Genomic DNA, 17,961 nt, shown 5'->3' on the forward strand with positions numbered 1-17,961 from the left:
CTCCCCATCTCCTGCATGGGTCCTGTGCTTCCCACCTTGGTTCAGTTTTCCCTCGGCCAGGGGTGGTCGGTCAAAATCCTGCCTGTCAGGGGTTCCGGTGGTGACTCAGCAGGTTAAGAGCCCGACATAGTGTCAGTGAGGTTGTGGGTTCGATCCCTGGCCTTGCTCAGTAGGTTAAGCATCTGGTGTTGCTGAAAGCTGCAGTGTAGGTTGCAGATGCAGTTCCGATCCAGTGCTGCTGTGGCTGTGGTGTAGGCTGGCAGGTGCAGCTCCGATTCAACCCCTAGCCCAGGAACTTCCATATGCCACAGATGTGGTCACAGAAAGGGAAAAAACCCCAACAAAACCCTGCCCATCTGCATATTGCAGGTTCCTTGTGAATCGCAAAGGGAGTAGCACTTCTCCATCAAGGACAGTGAACAATGGAGTTCCTGTTGTGGCTCGGTGGTTAACACACCTGACTAGTATCCGTGAGGTCCCTGGTCTGGCTCAGTGGGTTAAGGATCAGGCGTTGTCTTGAGCTGTGGTGTAGGTCGCTGATGCAGTTCGGATCCCGAGTTGCTGTGGCTGTGGCTCTAGGTTGGTGGCTACAGCTCTGATTAGACTCCTAGCCTGGGAACCTCCATATGCTGCAGGTACGGCCCTAAAAATACAAAAAGACAAAAAAAAAACCCAAAAAAAATCCCCCAGTGAAACAAGGTACAAAGTATTCTTGTACTTGAATACAACTTGGCAATATATTCTTGCCAAGAATTTGTAGTTGAGATCTAATCAGGCTTGTAGACGTAACTTCCCATTTACAGGAAATACATAGGATAGGGGAACAGTTTAGATGATATCAAGAAATAATTCAGTAAGTTAAGAATAAACAATGTGGGAGTTTCCGTCGTGGTTCAGTGGTTAATGAATCCACCCAGGAACCATGAGGTTGCTGGTTCAATCCCTGGCCTTGCTCAGTGGGTTAAGGAAGGATCCGGTGTTGCTGTGAGCTGTAGTGTAGTTTGCAGATGCTGCTCAGATCCCGCGTTGTTGTGGCTTTGGTGTAGGCCGGCGGCTGCAGCTCCAATTAGACCCCTAGCCTGGAAACCTCCATATGCCTCAGGAGCAGCCCTAGAAAAGGCAGAAAGCCAAAAAAAAAAAAAAAAAGAAACAATGTGGAGAAGACTCTTCAGAAAGTCAATGGCATGAAAAACATGAAGAAGGTCTAGACTAAATAGAAATAATCACAAGCAATGCACGAACCTGGATTGGACCCTGGTTCAGTAGGTAGATAGGGGCTTCCTCTGTAGTGCAACAGGATTGGCAGCCTCTTGGGGGCACTGAGACTCAGGTTTGATCTTGGGCCTGGCACAGTGGGTTAAGGATCCAGTGTTGCCACAGCCATGGCTTAGTTCGCCGCTGCGGCTCAGATCTGATCCCTAGCCTGGGAGCTCTATATGCCATGGGGCAGCCAAAAAAAAAAAAAGATAGATACATAGAAAGGAAGGCAGAGAGACAGGGAGGTGAAGGAGAAGAAACTTAAAATACATTTTGGGATAATTGAAGAAAGGAGGAGGGGAAAGAGGGAGGAGGAAGAAGGAAGGAGAAAGATGAAGAAATATGAAGCAAATATGGAAAAATGTTGATCATTGAATCTTGGTGGTAGAGACAGGAAAGCTCTTTGTGCCATTCCTTCTTTATCATCTACAAATTTTTCAAAATGATAACATAGGAAAAAAACAACAAAGCAAAATTCTGCCAATCTTCTGATTGAATATAATCTCTCATTCCTACCTTCCTTGATTCCCAGACAAGAACAAATGCCTGGAGTTCTTTTGTGGTGCAGTGGGTTAAGGATCTGGCCCTGGTTGCTGCTGTAGTGTAGGTTCGATCCCTGGCCCAGGAACTTACACATGCCCCGGGGGCACCAAAACAAAAAACAAAACAAACAAAAACCAAAACTGAATGGCTCTCTCCCGTCCCAAGACATGGAAGAACTTGGATCTTCTCTCTCCTACTGAGCTGGGGCTTCTTGGAGCAAGGACCTTGGCTTATTTGCTTAGGACCCCTGTCCCACCACAGCACCAAGCACACATTAGGGCTTAATAACAAACACCAGTTATTCCTGCGTGTCAGGTACTGTGAACATTCTTAGTTTTATGAACGTCCTCAGGGAGTAAACTGGTGAGATGGCTGTTAGCATACAGTTTTACAGAAGGGGAAACTGAGGGTCAGAGAGGTTAAGTCACTTGCCCAAAGCAGTACCTGTCATAAGCAGTAGAGTCATATTTGTCTCCAGGTCCAGCTGACCTGAAAGCCTGGCTACTGAGTCTGAATTGAATCTCAGTTAGTCTTTAATGCCCTGATAAGATGGGTAGGGTGACCATTAGAGTTTTGTTATTTTTTTTTTATTGCTTTAGCACAATTTTACTCACAAATTGCATCTCGATGAAATTACAAATTAACAAATCCCATTTTACCTACAAATTGCATAGTGAATCATTCATCCGGAGGGCAATTACTTGGCTCCTTTTGAGAGGTATCGGCAGGCTCTGAAAGACGAGTGAGGACCTGAAGAAGGCTAGTTGCTGCTCAGAAGTAAGAAACTGCAAAGAGTTTTTGTCCCTGGTGAAACTTTTCAATTCCAGTATCAAGTTTCTTAAATTCTTTTGACTATAAAATATACCATTATTTTATCAATTACCATGGAAAAGAAGTCCAGGATGGGGACTCTAATGAGAGACCCTGGAATGAAGCCAGGATCCCAAGGGATAACTTGCATTTTTTAGCCTTTAGCACTGGTAAGAGAAAGAAAAGAAAAATTTCCCCTGAGATTTTGAACCATAACCATTATTCACATAGGTATGAAGTCTGCATTCACATCACCGGTGTATTGTAAAAAACCCAGGAAGATAACTTATTTAAAGTGGTGTCAGGTTGGTAGTGGCCCTAGGTAACTGTTGGAAATAAATGCATATATAAGAAATGCAATTCAGGCACACAAATGCCATAAGTTGCCACTGATCATACAATGCACTTCAATTTCAGAGGTGTTAAATTGTGAAAAAATACCATCTTAGAATTGATGTACTATGTCGTCTTCCTTAAGGACTGAGAAGGTCTGCAAATAACTTAATGAGGGAAATAGGAAGTAAAACAAGCCTCTCTTTCCTTGACAATTTGACCAGAGACCAGTTAGGAAGTACCCCTGGCATTCAGAAAATAGATTCTGAGAAGGTAGTGCATTTCAGGGTCTGTGCTGCTCTCGTTGTCCTGTCTTGTGAAGCCTGTGGTGGGGGGGCTCTCTGGGGTTGGGGAGGAGACGGTGAGAACTCATTCTCTAGTCCCAATGTACTGACTCCTTCTACCCGCTAGTCCCTCAACTTCATTCCACTGTGAGGCATCTTGCTTTGTGCACTACCTGGTGGTCTATCTGCTTGGTTGTTTTCCTTTCTGTATCTCACAGAGCACAGTGAGAAGCAGGTCATTCATATGAGCAGACATGTTATGTCACGTGTGCACACACATAACACACACACACCCCCCCTGGGAAGATTGCTGATCATTCTTATACTATGATCATTAGAGTTTCATGGGAGGAAAAGCTGGGCCAGAATAGGATAAGGGATATTCCCAAGGGCTGAACAAAGAAAAGCAGTGTCATATCTGTGTTTTGGCACTATTCCATGTCTGGCTCTAACTCGGCACCTTAAGGGCAATAAATTCACGTACTTCCCACAGCAGTCCTCGCAGTGGGAGTGGCAGGAAGTGGTAGAGTTTGGTGGTCTGGAGCTCAGACTCAAGAGCCAGCTGTTTGGGGCAAATCCAGGCTCCCTCATTTCCTGGCTGGTGATCCTCAGAAAATTCCTTAACTTCTGCCTGCCTCAGTTTCCCATCCATAAAATGGGCCACATAATAGGATTTTGCTTACATCCTGGTTTATTGTCATGATTTCCTGACATGGAAATGTATCATACAAAGCACTTAAAATAGTGCCTCTCTCAGAGTGTAAACTCAGAGAGGCAGGGAAACTGCCCAGATCACACAGCGATAGTTAGTGCCAGGGCCATGGTCACTTGATCCCAAAGCCCTTGCTTTCTAAATACTTCTTTGGGGCATAGTCTGGTGCAAGGGAACAAGAGTCTCTCTGCTGCAATACTTGGCTCCACCTGGCTCTTGTCCTTTATTATGTGGGAGGTGCCCCAGGGCCTGCCCCTCCTCCTCCTCTTCCTCCCTCCCCCTCTGTCCCTCTTGTCCCTTCCCCCTGACTCCCTCCTTCTCCGTCTCCCTCCTTCCTCTCTTCCTGCCCCTCCTCCTCTTCTGCCCCTGCACGGGCAGAATAGAAAGAGCCTTAGACCTCGGTTTGTATCATTTCTTGTGCCTCTCGGGGCCTCATTTCCCCAGCTGTGAGCTGAGGGTTTGAACGACAGAAATGTGAAGGGTCTGAGCTTCATATGTGCACAGGCCAGGAGCGATTCTCTGAGCCTGAGTAGACACTGGCCCACACTAGGGGTGCTCCTCCCCATCAAGGAAGGTCCAGGGTCCTGGCTCCACACCCTAGACAGCTTCACTATGCTTGGATGAGAGAGAGAGGCCCTGGCCTTGGCCACTGTGACCCCTCTGCCCAGCTCAGCCTGGACCAGCTGGCTCCCATCGCCTGGGACAGTGGCTTACAGACAAACTGGTTTTGCTCTGGCTGGCAGCCCTGAGACACGTAGATGGGAGTGGGTTTACAGTTAGCTCCTGGCCCCAGACTGGGCTAGGCTCCTGCTAGACATTTCTAGAGTCTCAGGGATTATTGCCACTGCCTGCAGGGAAGGCAGTCATGAAAACAATAGTGCTGCATGTACTTCTACCAGCAAGCGTTTGTACCAGTTTGGTACAGCTGATGGCTGGTCATGCCTGGTCCTGTTGTCACCACCTCTAACAGAGAGAGAACCTGGGAAGTCAGAGCCGTGAAGCCCTCTGCCCAAGGCATTAGCCCAACTCACTCCTTGTGCAGGTAGAGAACTGAGGCCCTAAGAAAGGCAGGACTTCTTCCAGGCAAGCTGCTGAGGTAAGGACCAGCGGAGAGGCCCCAAGTTACCTGGGGCGAGGCTAGCAGCCACGTTGTTCCCGTGGGCTCAGAGGGGGCCGGGGCTGGCCGTGGGAGAGGGTGCAAATGAGGAAAGGAAGGTAGGAAGGCCCAGGCTCTTTTCTGTGTCTTGAACAGCCCATGCTCTGTTCATGCCTATTCTTCTTTGTGGCAGTGGCAGTGGGTCCTCCGCTCTGATGCTGTCTGTGATGTGGCATGATTCTGCCTGTTCTCTGGGTCTCAGTTTCCCCATCTGTCCCTGTGAAGTTGGCTGGATCCTTCTTTCAGCAGGCATCCTTCTTTCAGACTGGTCCCCTACTGTTTGCCAGGCTTCATAGTGAGCGTGGGGGACACGGTGAGGAGCAGGGTTCCCCAGGCTCTGGGGCTTTAAGAGGTAAATGCTGGGGGTCTTTCCTGCTGTGGGAGAGCTACCTCCTAGACCAGCGGAGACTGTCAGACCTGGTCCTCCTGGCTTGCCTGCAGCCACACTCTCTAGTCCCCTGTCCTTTTGTTTATTACCTATCTATAGGGCCCTAGGCCAGATCCTAGGGCATGTGCCAGCTCCCAGTAGGAAGGTGGCCCTGGCAGATGGGAGGAGAGAAGGCCCTTTGAACCCTAGCAGGCCTGGTCCAGCCTCCTAGGCAGGTCCTGGTATGAGGGGCCAGCCCAGTACTTCTGCTGCAAACCCTCACCCAGAGCCAGGGAGCCCGTTCCTTGGCAACATCCCGAGGAATCCAGTCGCTGCACACAGGCTCCCTTCCTCTCCCCTCCCACTGCCTGCCTGCTGCCTGTGGGGGCGGGAGGCGGAGGCAGAGGCAGAGGCAGCGGAGCCCCATATAAATCCCGGCAGAGCTCAGGCCAGGAGCAGATAGCACTGAGGGAGATTCGACGAGGGCCCCTGCCGCCTGCCCTGGCCCCCCGGACCCCCGTCCGTCCTCCACCATGGCTCTTACATCTTTCTCGTGGCTGCTCCACTCGGCTTCATTCTGCCATCTTGCCATGCTGCTGGCGGGTGAGTGATGTCGACTCAGGCAGGAGCAGGGTGGGAGAGCCCCCAGCCCCACTTCTGCCCCTCCGGCCTGACATCGGGGCCCTAGACTCTACTCGGGGAAGGCTGAGGTCCCTGGCAGCCCTTCCTGCGGATGTGCCAGAATGGGATGGGCACCTCCCTGGCCACAGTCATGGTCACAGACGCAGGGTCCCCCTCCTCTTGGAAAGATTTCCAGTCTCCAGAGACTGTCCCTGCCTGGCCTAGTGAGCAAGGTGGTGACCTCATGGCAGAGCACAGAGATGGTGTGGGCAGCACAAGATACCAGGTGTGGAAGTGCTGTGAGGGTGAGGGTTGTGGGAAGCCTGCGGAGGCTCTTGTGGGCACTGGGCTGTGAGCCCTGGGGACAGTGGCCTGGGTCTCCCTGCCCAGGGCTAATATGTAACCCTCCTGAGTTTTAGCTTAGCCCCTGGCCAGGCCACAATTGGGACTTTCTCCTGTCCTGATGTCAAGACCTCCCCAGGAGTAGGGGGCCCAAGACCAGTGGAGGTCAAGGTCATTGCAGTGTATGAATTGGGCTTATCACTGTTGTTGTGGTCTGTAGCCCCCATTCGTGTCTCTCCCATGATACCATCTTTCTCCTCCAAGCATAGCTTAGAAAACATTTGCACCTCCAGTTACTTGCTTTTGGGAGCCTGTGGCCTGGGAGGGCAGGGGATATCCATCCTACCCGACATGAGTAAGATGGAGGTCCAGAGAGGTTTAGACACTGGCCTGAGGATGCACAGCCAGCAACAGGGCAGGAGAAGGTATGACTGGGTGCAGGAGAGAGTGTGGATGCATGCTTCTCACCTCTGTGGGTCACACTGCCTCTACGAACCCTTTGAATCCGCCCCATGCTAAGGGAGTACCCAGGTCATCCAGTAGGTTGAGGCTCAGAAAGGGTGGGAACCTGCCTTAGGGCACACAGCCAGTCTGGGAAAATGAGAACTGGCTTCCAGGACACCTCCATGGAGCAAACTGCCCCCTAGTCCCTCTGTGTGGGGAAAACCCACCAGGAAGTCAGAGAGCAGGTGGGTGCGGGTGGTGCAGGCCAAGTGCTGCTAGCTTCCTAGACTTGAACCCGGAGCCCAGGTTGTTTGGGGACAGTGAGGACTGGAAGATGAGGAGTAAGATGGAGGTTGCTTTTCCATAGCCATGACCCTGAGTGGGGTTTTGCTTTCTTTAGTCCCAGCTGCTGCATCTTTAAATATTGCTCTCACCTTCTGCATGGTGGGCCTCCAATGCCTGGGAGGACACTATGGAAGTGGGAGGAGGAGGATTATTATACTAAGCTGGGGGTGAGGGGCTTCTATGCCAGGCTGGAGGGTGGATCCTGGGGGACCTTGAATGCTTTATCCAGTAGCCTGAGGCTTCAAAATCATCATCTGCCCTAATCTTGGTCACTCACATGATTTCAACCTTTCTGAGCCTCAGTTTCTCCTCCTGTAAGACTGGGCTCATCTCGGAAGTCCTCATCCATGCTGACATTTGTGGCTCTGAGAGACCCCCTGGGAGCCCCTGCCGGAGTAGGGGCTGGTTCACAAGATAGAGAGGCTGGAGTGGGCCTGGGGACTTCAGAGCTTCTGTCCTGGCTGGTGCAGGGTGGCTGCGTCAGTTGCCAAATGTGGGTTTGCGGGGCTGTGTCAGGCTGCTTTATATAACAAACCTGCAGATACAAGTCAGAGCAGAGACTCTTTTCCCCCAAGCACTGACGCATTCACTCCCACTCAAGCCCCAGCAGGAGAGAGAGAGAAAAATCTGAATTAAGCTACTGTCATCTGCCCCCCTGATTTGCGGTGGCGTGGACGGGGAAGGCAGGGGAGGAGAAATCCGGAGTGTCGGATCCAGGCCCATGTTGAATTTAAATAAAAGTTCCTGTTTCTCTGTTGGTTAAAATTTTATATGTCACAAAGTGCTTCCTTGAGCATTTTGTTGATGCAGTAGATGAGCACCTACTATGTGCCAGGCACTCTTTTAGGTGCTGGAACCACATCAGTGAATGAAACTGCCCAAGATCCTAGCCCTCTGGGTGCTGAACACCAACTGGAAAAGACAGGAAATCCTCAAAATAAATGAGAAAATGATTTGGTCTGTTAGAAAGAAAAAAAAAAAAGCGCTATGATTTTAAAAATCAGGGTGTAGGAGAGGTATTGAAATTTTAGGTAGGGGGCCAGGGAAGAAGGATGCATTGAGGGAAGCAGAAGAGGGGGTCACGTGGATATCTCTAGGGCAGTGGTCGTCAGTGCGGGATTTGTCCCCCAGGGGGACATTTGGCAATTTCTGGAGACATTTTTGATTGGGAGGTGCTTAGATATCTAGTGCTTGGAGGCCAGGAATGATGCCAAAAGTCCTGCAATACACAGGCCAGCCTCCACAACAAGAGTTACAGGGTCCAAAATGTCAGCAGTGTTTGCTGTCAAGGAAAGCCTGCTCTAAGAGCCCAGATATTTAACAAACGTTACTCTCAGGACCACCCTGTAAAGCAGGTATTATCTTGTCCATTTTACAAGTGAGGGCACAGAGGCTTAGAGAGCCTAAGGGACTCCTCCAGGACACACAGCTGAGCAATAGCACAAGCCCTCTCTCTCTCGCCCAGAGACCCAGCAACCCCAAACTTTCCCATCTTTTCCTGTCCGTTATCCTCCAAAGAGCCCTTGAGGACCAGCCTGATGGCCACGTCCTCCAAGAAACGTCTCCTGATCAATTGGAGCTGGAAGCAGTCTCTCCCTCACATAAATCCCGGCACATTTGGGGTCTGTCTCGATCATGGTGTTTTTACCTGGTGTTTAAGGCAGCCCAGAACAGTGGGGTAACTAGGGGCTGGGAGGAAAACCAGATCTGCCGCTAAGCAGCTGTGTAGTCTTGAGCAAGTCATCGAACTCCTTTGATCCTCAGCTTCCACATCTTTAAACTGAGGATAAAAATTCTCCCTTTGCAGGGATGGGTTGTTGGGAATTAGTGAGAGCAGGTGTATGTGTGCTGAGCATAGGGTCTAATATACAGTAGGTGCTCTATTAAGGAAAGCTCTTAGCTGCCCATTAGGCTGGGAGAATTCTGAGGTCAGAGATGGGCCTTGTTCATCCCTCTACACCTCACAGGGCCTGGAAAGAGGAGGGTCAGTGTTTGTTGACTGACTGAGTAAACATGGTGATCTGATAGCATTTACTGGAATTGAGGTCCTCTCTCCAAGCTCAGCACTCGTCCTTCAGAAGAAAGCGCTCAGGGTTAAGGACAAGAGGGGTTGGGTCTTTGTAGATACTCAAAAGTAATTCAAACAAATGTTGGCTGAGTCAGGAAACGGATGAATGGATGGACGGATGATGGATGGATGGATGGATGAAGGATGTGTGAGTGGGTTGGTGAGAGATGGAGGGGTGGGTAGATGAAGGGCTGGAGGATGGGTAGGGGTGGACAGGTGGTAGGAGGGTGAGTGAGGCATGGGTAGATTGATGGGTGAGGGAGTTGGGATGGGTAAGAGGTCGACATGTGGGTGGCAGGGAGCAGGTAGGGGGTTGGTAGGAGGGAGCAGATAAATGGATGGATAGACAGGGAGGCGAGTGGAGCGATAAGGAGTTGAGACATTATTTCATTCAATGATTATTTTTATCCACCTTATGCTTGATGCTGGGAAGCACTCCAACACTAAGACAGACCGGGTCCCTGTTCTCCTGACACTCATATGACAGGTAATAGATGACTGGCTAGTGGAGACATTATCTCCAGTCACAGAACAGAAAACTTCAGTCCCCAGAAGAAAAGCCCCCCCACCGTTAGTTACACAACCTTCTGAGGCAGAGCCAGGAGCAGAACCCAGCAGAGCCCATTTGGCATGATGGCAGAGGGTGGGGACTTTGGGACAGGCTGCCACTGTGGCTCTTTAAGCCCTGGAGGTGGACAGTGGCCTTCCCCATCCTGGGAAGTAGAGTCAGAAGAGCAAACTGACCTTCCCTAGCTTATCCCACCTGCCCACCGGGCAGCCTCTCCCTGGCTCCAAGTCATGCGGGAGCATCACTTTTCCGGGGGGAACCACCCCCAAATCACCTGCCAGTCCAGGGGACTGGCTCCTGGCTCTACTCAATGGGGCCTGTGGCGGCTGCTGCTGAGTCATTCCGAGGTCCTGTTGGGAGAGGAGGGTGATAAGGCAGCAAGGCAACTTCCACATCCTGTTTTCTCAGAGAGAAGGGACAGCTGGTGACTTAGGGACCAGCAGCAGGGAGGCCCGCTGCCCGCCTCAGTTGTAACTAGAGCTGCCCCCTGATGGCCCAGCCCAGTGCTGCAAGTCCTGAACCCCACTTCCCACAAGGCAGGGTAGGCCATGGCGAAGGGGGAGTGATGGCAGGAGAGGCAGATTCTAGAAGGTGTGTGTGTGCACCTGTGTTTGGGACGGTGGAGCACATTGGGTTTGTGTGTCCACATACATTAAGTATTTGTGTATGAGCACTGTGTGTTTTGCTGCCTCCCAAGCTCTGCATAGCTAAAGACGTGTTCTCTCTTGGCTCCACTGCCCTGGAAGTCCTGGCCTCTAGATTTTTGCAACACCCTCTGGGGTCTTGCTTCGGCTGCATATGACCTTGGCCCAGATCTGAAACTCAGCCTGTTCCTCATTTTTTGCATACCCTCTCAAGCTTACACCAAAGCAGGGTAAATTTTGCTGGAGATTTCAGGGGAAGGTGGAAATGCTGGAAATGCAATGCAAAGCACTGAATGTTTATATAAAATATCTGGGTCCCCACTGTCTGTTGCGTCACCTTCATCCTGTCCTGGGGTTTCTCTCTGGCTCCAGGTGGGACACAGCTGTCTGCAGGCCCCTGTCCATCCCACTGTGCCCCCACCCAGGCACAACCCCATCACAATTTCTCCTCCTAACTCCTCCTCCCCCTGCTTGCCCTGGGAATCCAAACGGCACATTCTGTTTCTCTCTGCACCTGCTTCCAAACTCACTCTGGCTCTTAACGGCAGAACAAAGGATTGTACACTCAGCGCCCTCCTTAGAAGGTGTACTTACATATTTAAAATTTTGGGGGAGTTCCCGTCGTGGCACAGCGGAAACGAATCTGACTAGGAACCATGAGGTTTCGGGTTCCATCCCTGGCCTCGCTCAGTGGATTAAGGATCCAGCATTGCCGTGAGCTGTGGTGGAGGTCGCAGATGTGGCTTGGATCCTATGTTGCTGTGGCTGTGGTGTGGGCCAGCAGCTGTAGCTCCAATTAGGCCCCTAGCCTGGGAATCTCTATATGTATGGGTGCGGCCCTAAAAACACAAAAAACAAAACAAAACAGAACAAAAAAAAACACTTAAAAAAATTTTTTTTAGTATTTGCTACGTGCACCTGGTTGCATGTGTGCTTTTTTTTTGGGGGGGGGGTGCATATATATGTGCCATTGTGTTTGTTGCTGTGAGAGTACGCGTGTGTATGTGTCATAGGGTGTGCACATGGGATGTGGATGGACAGAGGTCTGGGTGTGTCTCAGCTTGTGGAGATCCATGAATATGGATCAGGCTGAGAGCAAGGAATGGGATGTAGATGAGAGGGGGCGAGGGTTGAACAGGTGACTTACTGGGGTAAAGGTGTGTGGGGGGAAGTCAGCACCGGGGGCCCAGAGGGGACGGGAACTTGGCCTGGCGGGAGCACCTGTTCCATCACTTGCTGGCTGTGTAACCTCAGGCAGATCCTTGTTATTCTCACTCATCTCCCCTAGTGAAGTACAGACCAACTACAGCAACTTAATTTTTTAAGTTAAACACTTACATTGTGCCAGGTAATGAGAGCTTTATAAGCAAGAATTCATTTTCATTAATCCTTACCTTTACCCCATGAAGTAGATATTTTTGTTGTCCCTATATCCTCAGGTGGGGAAACTGAGGCATAGAGAGGTTTGGCCGGGGGGCAGGGGGCTGAGGTCAAGGGTATGCAGGGCATCAGTTCTGGCTTGGGTGGTGTGGCTGGGACAAGCTGGTGTGGGGCTGGGCAGCCAGATGCCCAGAGACAGTCCTGCTGACTGGGGGCCTCTGTGGGTTCAGGACAGCACTTTGGTGTGAACAAATGCAGCATCAAGTGCAGCAGTATGAACAACAAGACGATCCCTCTGCAGCTCCTAGTCCATTACCAACTGTCTCAAGGATCATGCGGCCAAAATGTCGTCATGTAGGTACCGCCCTCTCCGCCTCTGCATTCCTTTCAAGCTCCCGGGGATGGTCCCAGGCCTCTGCTACTCCGTATCCACCTCCTCTCCTCCCAACCTGGGTTCCTGGCCAAGGGCTTCAGCAAAAGCTCCTCTTGCTCCTGACCTACTGGCCTCCTTTCGACCTTAATATCTTTGCTGCATGGCAGGGGTGAGGTGTGGCTTCCTGGGGGGCCAGAGCCTGGAGCAGCCACCCTGGGTCATAATTTCTCCTGGGCCAAAGCGTGTTTTCTGCAGTGCTTGCCCTGCTGCCTTTCATGGGGGAGGTAAAACATGGTGCTCTGAAAGGTCAGGCTCCAGAAGCCAACAGATCTGGTGCAAATCCTGGCTTCACTCCTCACTGGGTGACCCTGGTCGTGTCGCCTACCCTCTGCACTTTAGTTTCCTTATCTGTAAAATAGGCAGTTGGGAGGATGAAAAGAAATAATGAAAATAAAGTGCTTGGAACAGTGTCCGGAAGCTGCTGACAATGGGAGAGGCCAAGATGATTATCTTCATTGGACAGAAGAGGAAATAGAATCCCTCTGAGACTGGGGAGGAGTCAGGCCAAGCCAGATTTCTCTCTGGCTTTTGGGATCCCTGGCCATCTTGGCTGCTTTCTCCCCTGGGGTCCCTCTTGGGTACCGCAGTAGGAAATGACTGGTGGGCCTTCGAAGTAGGACTCAGCTAAAGGAAGTTGTACTTCCTCCTGTTGATTGTTGCTAAGAATGGCCAGCGTGCTGGCGCCTGACCTCTCCACTCACCTGTCAAGACTTGCATCCCCCAGACTCCCCTAAATGTTTGCTGCTATTTTCTTTCTTTCCTTTTCTTTCTTTCTTTTTCTTTTCTTTCTTTTTTTTTTTTTTTTTTTTTTTTTTTTTTTAGGGCCGCCTGCAGCATATGGAGGGTCCCAGGCTAGGGGTCGAATCGGAGCTGCAGCTGTGCCAGCCTACACCTTAGCCACAGCAATGCACCAGATCCGAGCCACGTCTTTGACCTACACCACAGCTCACGGCAACGCCAGATCCTTAACCCACTGAGTGGGGCCAAGGATCAAACCCGCACCCTCATGCATACTAGTGGGGTTCGTTACCACGGAGCCACAACGGGAACTCCCGTTTGCTTCTATTTTCTAGTGAGATGCTCTAGAGAGAGGCTAACTGCACCGGGGCAGCAGGGCATCCGTGGGGTCTGCGGGGTCACGCCCGCTTTCTGGACCTCTCTGGCTTCCAGCGTTCTGGAGCCGGGCGCATGTACATTACCTCTCTGAGCCTCGATCCTCTCATCTGTGAAATGGGGATGTGTGTGGTAGCCACCTTGCAGGAGGGGTGTGACGTTCAAACAGGCAAAAGTGCCCAACACAGGCTGCGGTGTGGAGCATGGTCCCAGCCAGCTCAGAGCTGTGATCTCAGGAGTAAACCAGCCATACACGGCTTCAAAGGAAGCTCAGGATTTGGGTGGCACTCAGGGTCCCAACAAGCCATCATCTATAGGGCTGTAGCTCCCTAGTGCCCTTTCTGCCTGAGGACACACTCTCGGAGAGGAGGGTAGCGGTCCACAGGGCAGCCTGCAGCGGAGAGGGAGGAGGTAGAGGATGCTGTGACATGGAGGCCTCCTCTTTCCAGAGTGAGGAGGCCCCACCTCCAGTCACACACTTGGTGGCACAGAACGCCTGTGACATCTCCTCCCAATCAGAAAACTCATAGCGCAAAGCCCCCGCCTTCATGTTAGTGATATTATTATTAATATTGTTATTCGTTTACTGTTCTCCTACTCTGAGCCAGTGGTTTATATCATTTTAATTTTTACAATACCACAGAAGTAGGGTGAGCCCACCTGCCAGAATTTTCGCAAAAAGTCCCACATCTCGAGAACCCCCTCAGTCCATTTTTCTGGGACAGCTGGTCCCCCTCCAGAAGGCGGGAGTCTCTCTCCAGTTCTCAAGTGAGAACAAAAGTTCCGGACGCTGAGCTGCCCCAGCCGAGCAGCTCACCGCTAGTAAGTGGTGGGGCTAGGATTCCCAGCCAGGTCCGCTCACCTGCAGAGCATCTGCATGATGCCCCCACTCCGCAGAGCAGCTGGACATCACTGGGTCCCTCTTTTCCTTCCTTGCAGCTTGAAGACCAGAAAGCAAAAATTATTCTGTGTTGACTCAAACGAGGAATGGGTCAGAAAGGCCATGGACCATCTAAAACTCCAGGCTGATCTTCTGGGTCAGAATGGTGGCAAGTTCGAGAAGCAAATCGGCATGAGTGAGCCCAGGACCATCCTGGCCACCAGGGGAATGGACGGGTCTGCGGTCTCAGAGACCAAAGTCACAAGTGAAAGCAGTAGCCAGGAGGCACGGAGGGCCTTCGGTACTTCCCCAGGGCTGCCGACAGGAGCGGCTGATTCCAGGGGGACCAGGTTCCCCTCCACTTCAGAGACTCCGGATGGAGGGGCCGAGACAACTGAGCTTTCCAACGGGGCTGCCATCACCACCGCCACGTCTTGGCAGAGTTCTTCTTACCAATCTGGGGCAGGCCCCTGGGCTGAGGAGAAAGCCTCTGAAGCCCCCTCCACCCAGGCCCCCCCCACCCAGACCCTCCCCACCCAGGCCCCCCCCACCCAGGCCCCCTCCACCCAGACCCTCCCCACCCAGGCCCCCTCCACCCAGGCCCCCTCCACCCAGACCCTCCCCACCCAGGCCCCCTCCACCCAGACCCCTCCCACCCTGACCCTCCCCACCCAGGGCCCCTCTACCCAGGCCCCCTCCACCCAGACCCCCCCCACCCAGGCCCCCTCCACCCAGACCCTCCCCACCCAGGGCCCCTCCACCCAGGCCCCCTCCACCCAGGCCCCCTCCACCCAGACCCTCCCCACCCAGGCCCCCCCCAACCCGGGCCCCCCCCACCCAGGCCCCCTCCACCCAGGCCCCTACTATTTCATACACAGTCCCAGAGGACTATGTTGGGTCTGAACCTTTGTGGATCAAGGGCCAGGATCCCATACCAGAGAACTCTCTAGGGCCCAAAGAGGTGGGTCCCCCTTCAGCTCCCATGGATGCTTTCATGGGACCTGGCAGCGTTTCTGACGTCTTCGTGGTCTCTGCATCCTCTGAAGGGTCTCCCAGCACGGATCCATCGGCCTCCGGCAGGGCCCCCAAGGCCAAGGAGCCCATGCATGCCACCATGGACCCCCAGAGGCTGGGCGTCCTCAGTACTCCCATCCCCGACTCCCATGCGGCCACCCGGAGGCAGGCGGTGGGGCTGCTGGCCTTCCTTGGTCTCCTTTTATTCCTCGGAGTGGCCATGTTTGCCTACCAGAATCTGCAGGGCTGCTCCCGCAAGATGTCAGGGGACACGGTAGAAGGGCTATGCTATGTCCCCCGGAGCTGTGGCAGTAACTCTTACGTCCTGGTGCCAGTGTGAGCTGCCCACCTGCCTGTGTCGCTGTTAACTGCCTGGGGTCCCCCATCCTCACACCCACCCTCAGCCAAGCGCCTGGTCTGAGCTGGGATGATTGGAGCAAGGAGGCAGGATCCCCAGGTGGGACTGCTCTCAGCTCCTGGAGGCCACCCTTGACCATTCTTAACCCATGGTGGACAGAGAGAGAGGCCTCCACAACTCAGACCAATACCCTAAGTCACAAAACTCTCCTCCGCTATTGGCTACTCAGAGGGTCCTTTAGACACCATGCCAGCCCCAGTGAACAGTTATGTACTGAACGCCCAGCACCCTGACCCATGTCCCCTGTGGGTACCATGATCATCCCATCTCACAAACAAGACTCAGGCCAGGCCCCTTCTGCCCTGTCCGTCACACCTCATTGTGTCTCTTGGTCCCGCTGCGGTTGCCTGTCACCCTGGCCACCTGCGGTGCTAGCTCCCCTGCCCCCTGTACAGACCCCCTGCCCCAGCCGGGGACCTGTCTTTTCTTGCATGAGGCTAGGGTGGCGTGCTTCCTGGGACTTCTCCCAGCAAAGGATCTGCCCTGAGGTTGGCGTCACGGGAACAGGAGATGAAATTGTGCAGTGGCTCCACTTTCTTCCCTCCTCAGCCTGTGCTCTGCAGCAGAGGAATATTGACTCTGACCGCGAAGGCTGGGGGTCTAGTCCCAGGCCCACCACTGATCCATCAATGCACTCATACCTCTGGTTTCCCGTCTGTGAAAGGCAAGAGGGATGGCAAATATGTGGCAGTAACCTGTAGCCCTGACAGGGCGTCAGTAATTGATGCAGAGACCTCTTTCCACAGACCTGAGGTGCAGCCTCACAACCTTCATCAGCCAGTTGATGAGACAGGCCCATCCGTGGATGCTGTGGCCTGGAGGGCCTGCCTTGCTGGAGGGAGTCAGCACTGTGGGTCCCCTGGGTGGGGGCTGGGCTGGGACACTTGAGGGGCAGAGACCGATTTTGAAGTCTTCCCCCCCCCACCCCGTGCCGCCCCCACCCCCAGTTTTGAGAACAGCCTCTCCCTGTGTCCTCCTGGATCACTGGGACACTGAGGCCACTCACCAAGTGACTAGTAACAGACTGCAGGAGGAGTGGAGGCCTGCAGGCTCTGCAGAAAGCAGCCGGGGAGCAGCTGCAGGCAGCAGCCATGCTCCTTTGTTAGGGACCTGGGTCCAGCATTTGCTCTTTCTTCCCTGCCGGCCTGGCTTCCCCTTCCACCTCTCGCTGCTCCCTGAATGCACTGTTCTCTGCACTCCGAGATCGCCTCCACTCCCCTTCACCCCTATGCAGGCAGGGCCAGGAATTTCCATGATGTTTTCCAGATCAGAATCCACCGTGGAAACCTGAGGTTCCCAGCGGGCAGGGGAGGGGAAGTTATGGGTGTGAAGTCGGGGGTTCCCTTTTTGGCACTGAAGACCCGGGCGGGCCTGGATGGGGCTGGAGGCTCACTGGACTGACCAGCACCCCATGGTCAGAGCTGGACCTGCAGGTCTCACCCTTCAGGGTCTCTGGCGGCAGCTCCCCACCGCCCTCTGATGTTCTCTTTGTGTATTCCTTTTCCCCCACCAGAGAAGCCTCTCATAGGCTAGGCTTCCCCAAGCTATGGGTGACTCACTCCCCTGCAGAGAAGATACTGAGGGGAAGCACGCGCAGCTCTGGTCCACGAAGAGAGGGAAGCCGTGTCTCGCCCCCCCGCCTGGGCCCCCTGCCCTCCTCTGCAGGGCAGGGTGCAGGATGTTTGGGCCTGGCTCGGGTGGAGGGCACTCTGACATCTCAGAGAGGAGGACTGTGGATCTGAATGCACTTTTTGGGGCTCTCCTTGGCTGGGAGGCTTCAAGGAGCTGGGCATTAGCAATGGGGCTCCCCTCTGTGAGAAAGCAGCTAGGGACAGTGGGTCCCCCTTTCATGGATTTTGTGAATTACAGGAATGAGATTTTGGGAAATGAATTTGGAAGGAGATGGTTGATCCTCTTGCTTCAAAAGCCCTATTACCTACCAGTGTCTGTGCCATTTTGTATTTTACTAATAAAACTGAAAATCTTGTGAGCCAAATGAAATTACTTTTCCTTGGGCAGGCTCGGCAACCAGAGCCTCTGGGAGGATGGAATGGGGAGGGGCCGAGACTCTCTGGGGCAGCGGGCCGGGAACTTTAATAGGAGAAGGGGCCCTGGGAATGGGGGTGAGGAGGGTTGAACCCCTGGCCTGGCTCTGCTCTGCAGAAGTGTGTGTGACATGGGGCAACATATAAAATCAGGGTGTGAGACTTCTCCTGGTGGCTCCCATCC

At 53.0% G+C, this 17,961-nt stretch overlaps 1 protein-coding gene across 1 annotated transcript; it reads left to right on the forward strand.

The window, feature by feature from the left end:
* Positions 1 to 5,844: 5,844 nt before the first annotated feature.
* CX3CL1 (C-X3-C motif chemokine ligand 1) lies at positions 5,845 to 17,728 on the forward strand. The gene is made up of 4 exons (XM_047791789.1): positions 5,845 to 6,065; positions 12,105 to 12,228; positions 14,360 to 14,840; positions 15,142 to 17,728. The coding sequence occupies exons 1-4, from the start codon at positions 5,996 to 5,998 to the stop codon at positions 15,652 to 15,654; spliced, it is 1,188 nt and encodes a 395-aa protein (XP_047647745.1). The 5' UTR covers positions 5,845 to 5,995; the 3' UTR covers positions 15,655 to 17,728.
* The last annotated feature ends 233 nt before the right edge of the window (positions 17,729 to 17,961 follow it).

The sequence above is a fragment of the Phacochoerus africanus genome, chromosome 8 (genome assembly GCF_016906955.1).
Source record: "Phacochoerus africanus isolate WHEZ1 chromosome 8, ROS_Pafr_v1, whole genome shotgun sequence".
NCBI lineage: Eukaryota > Metazoa > Chordata > Mammalia > Artiodactyla > Suidae > Phacochoerus > Phacochoerus africanus.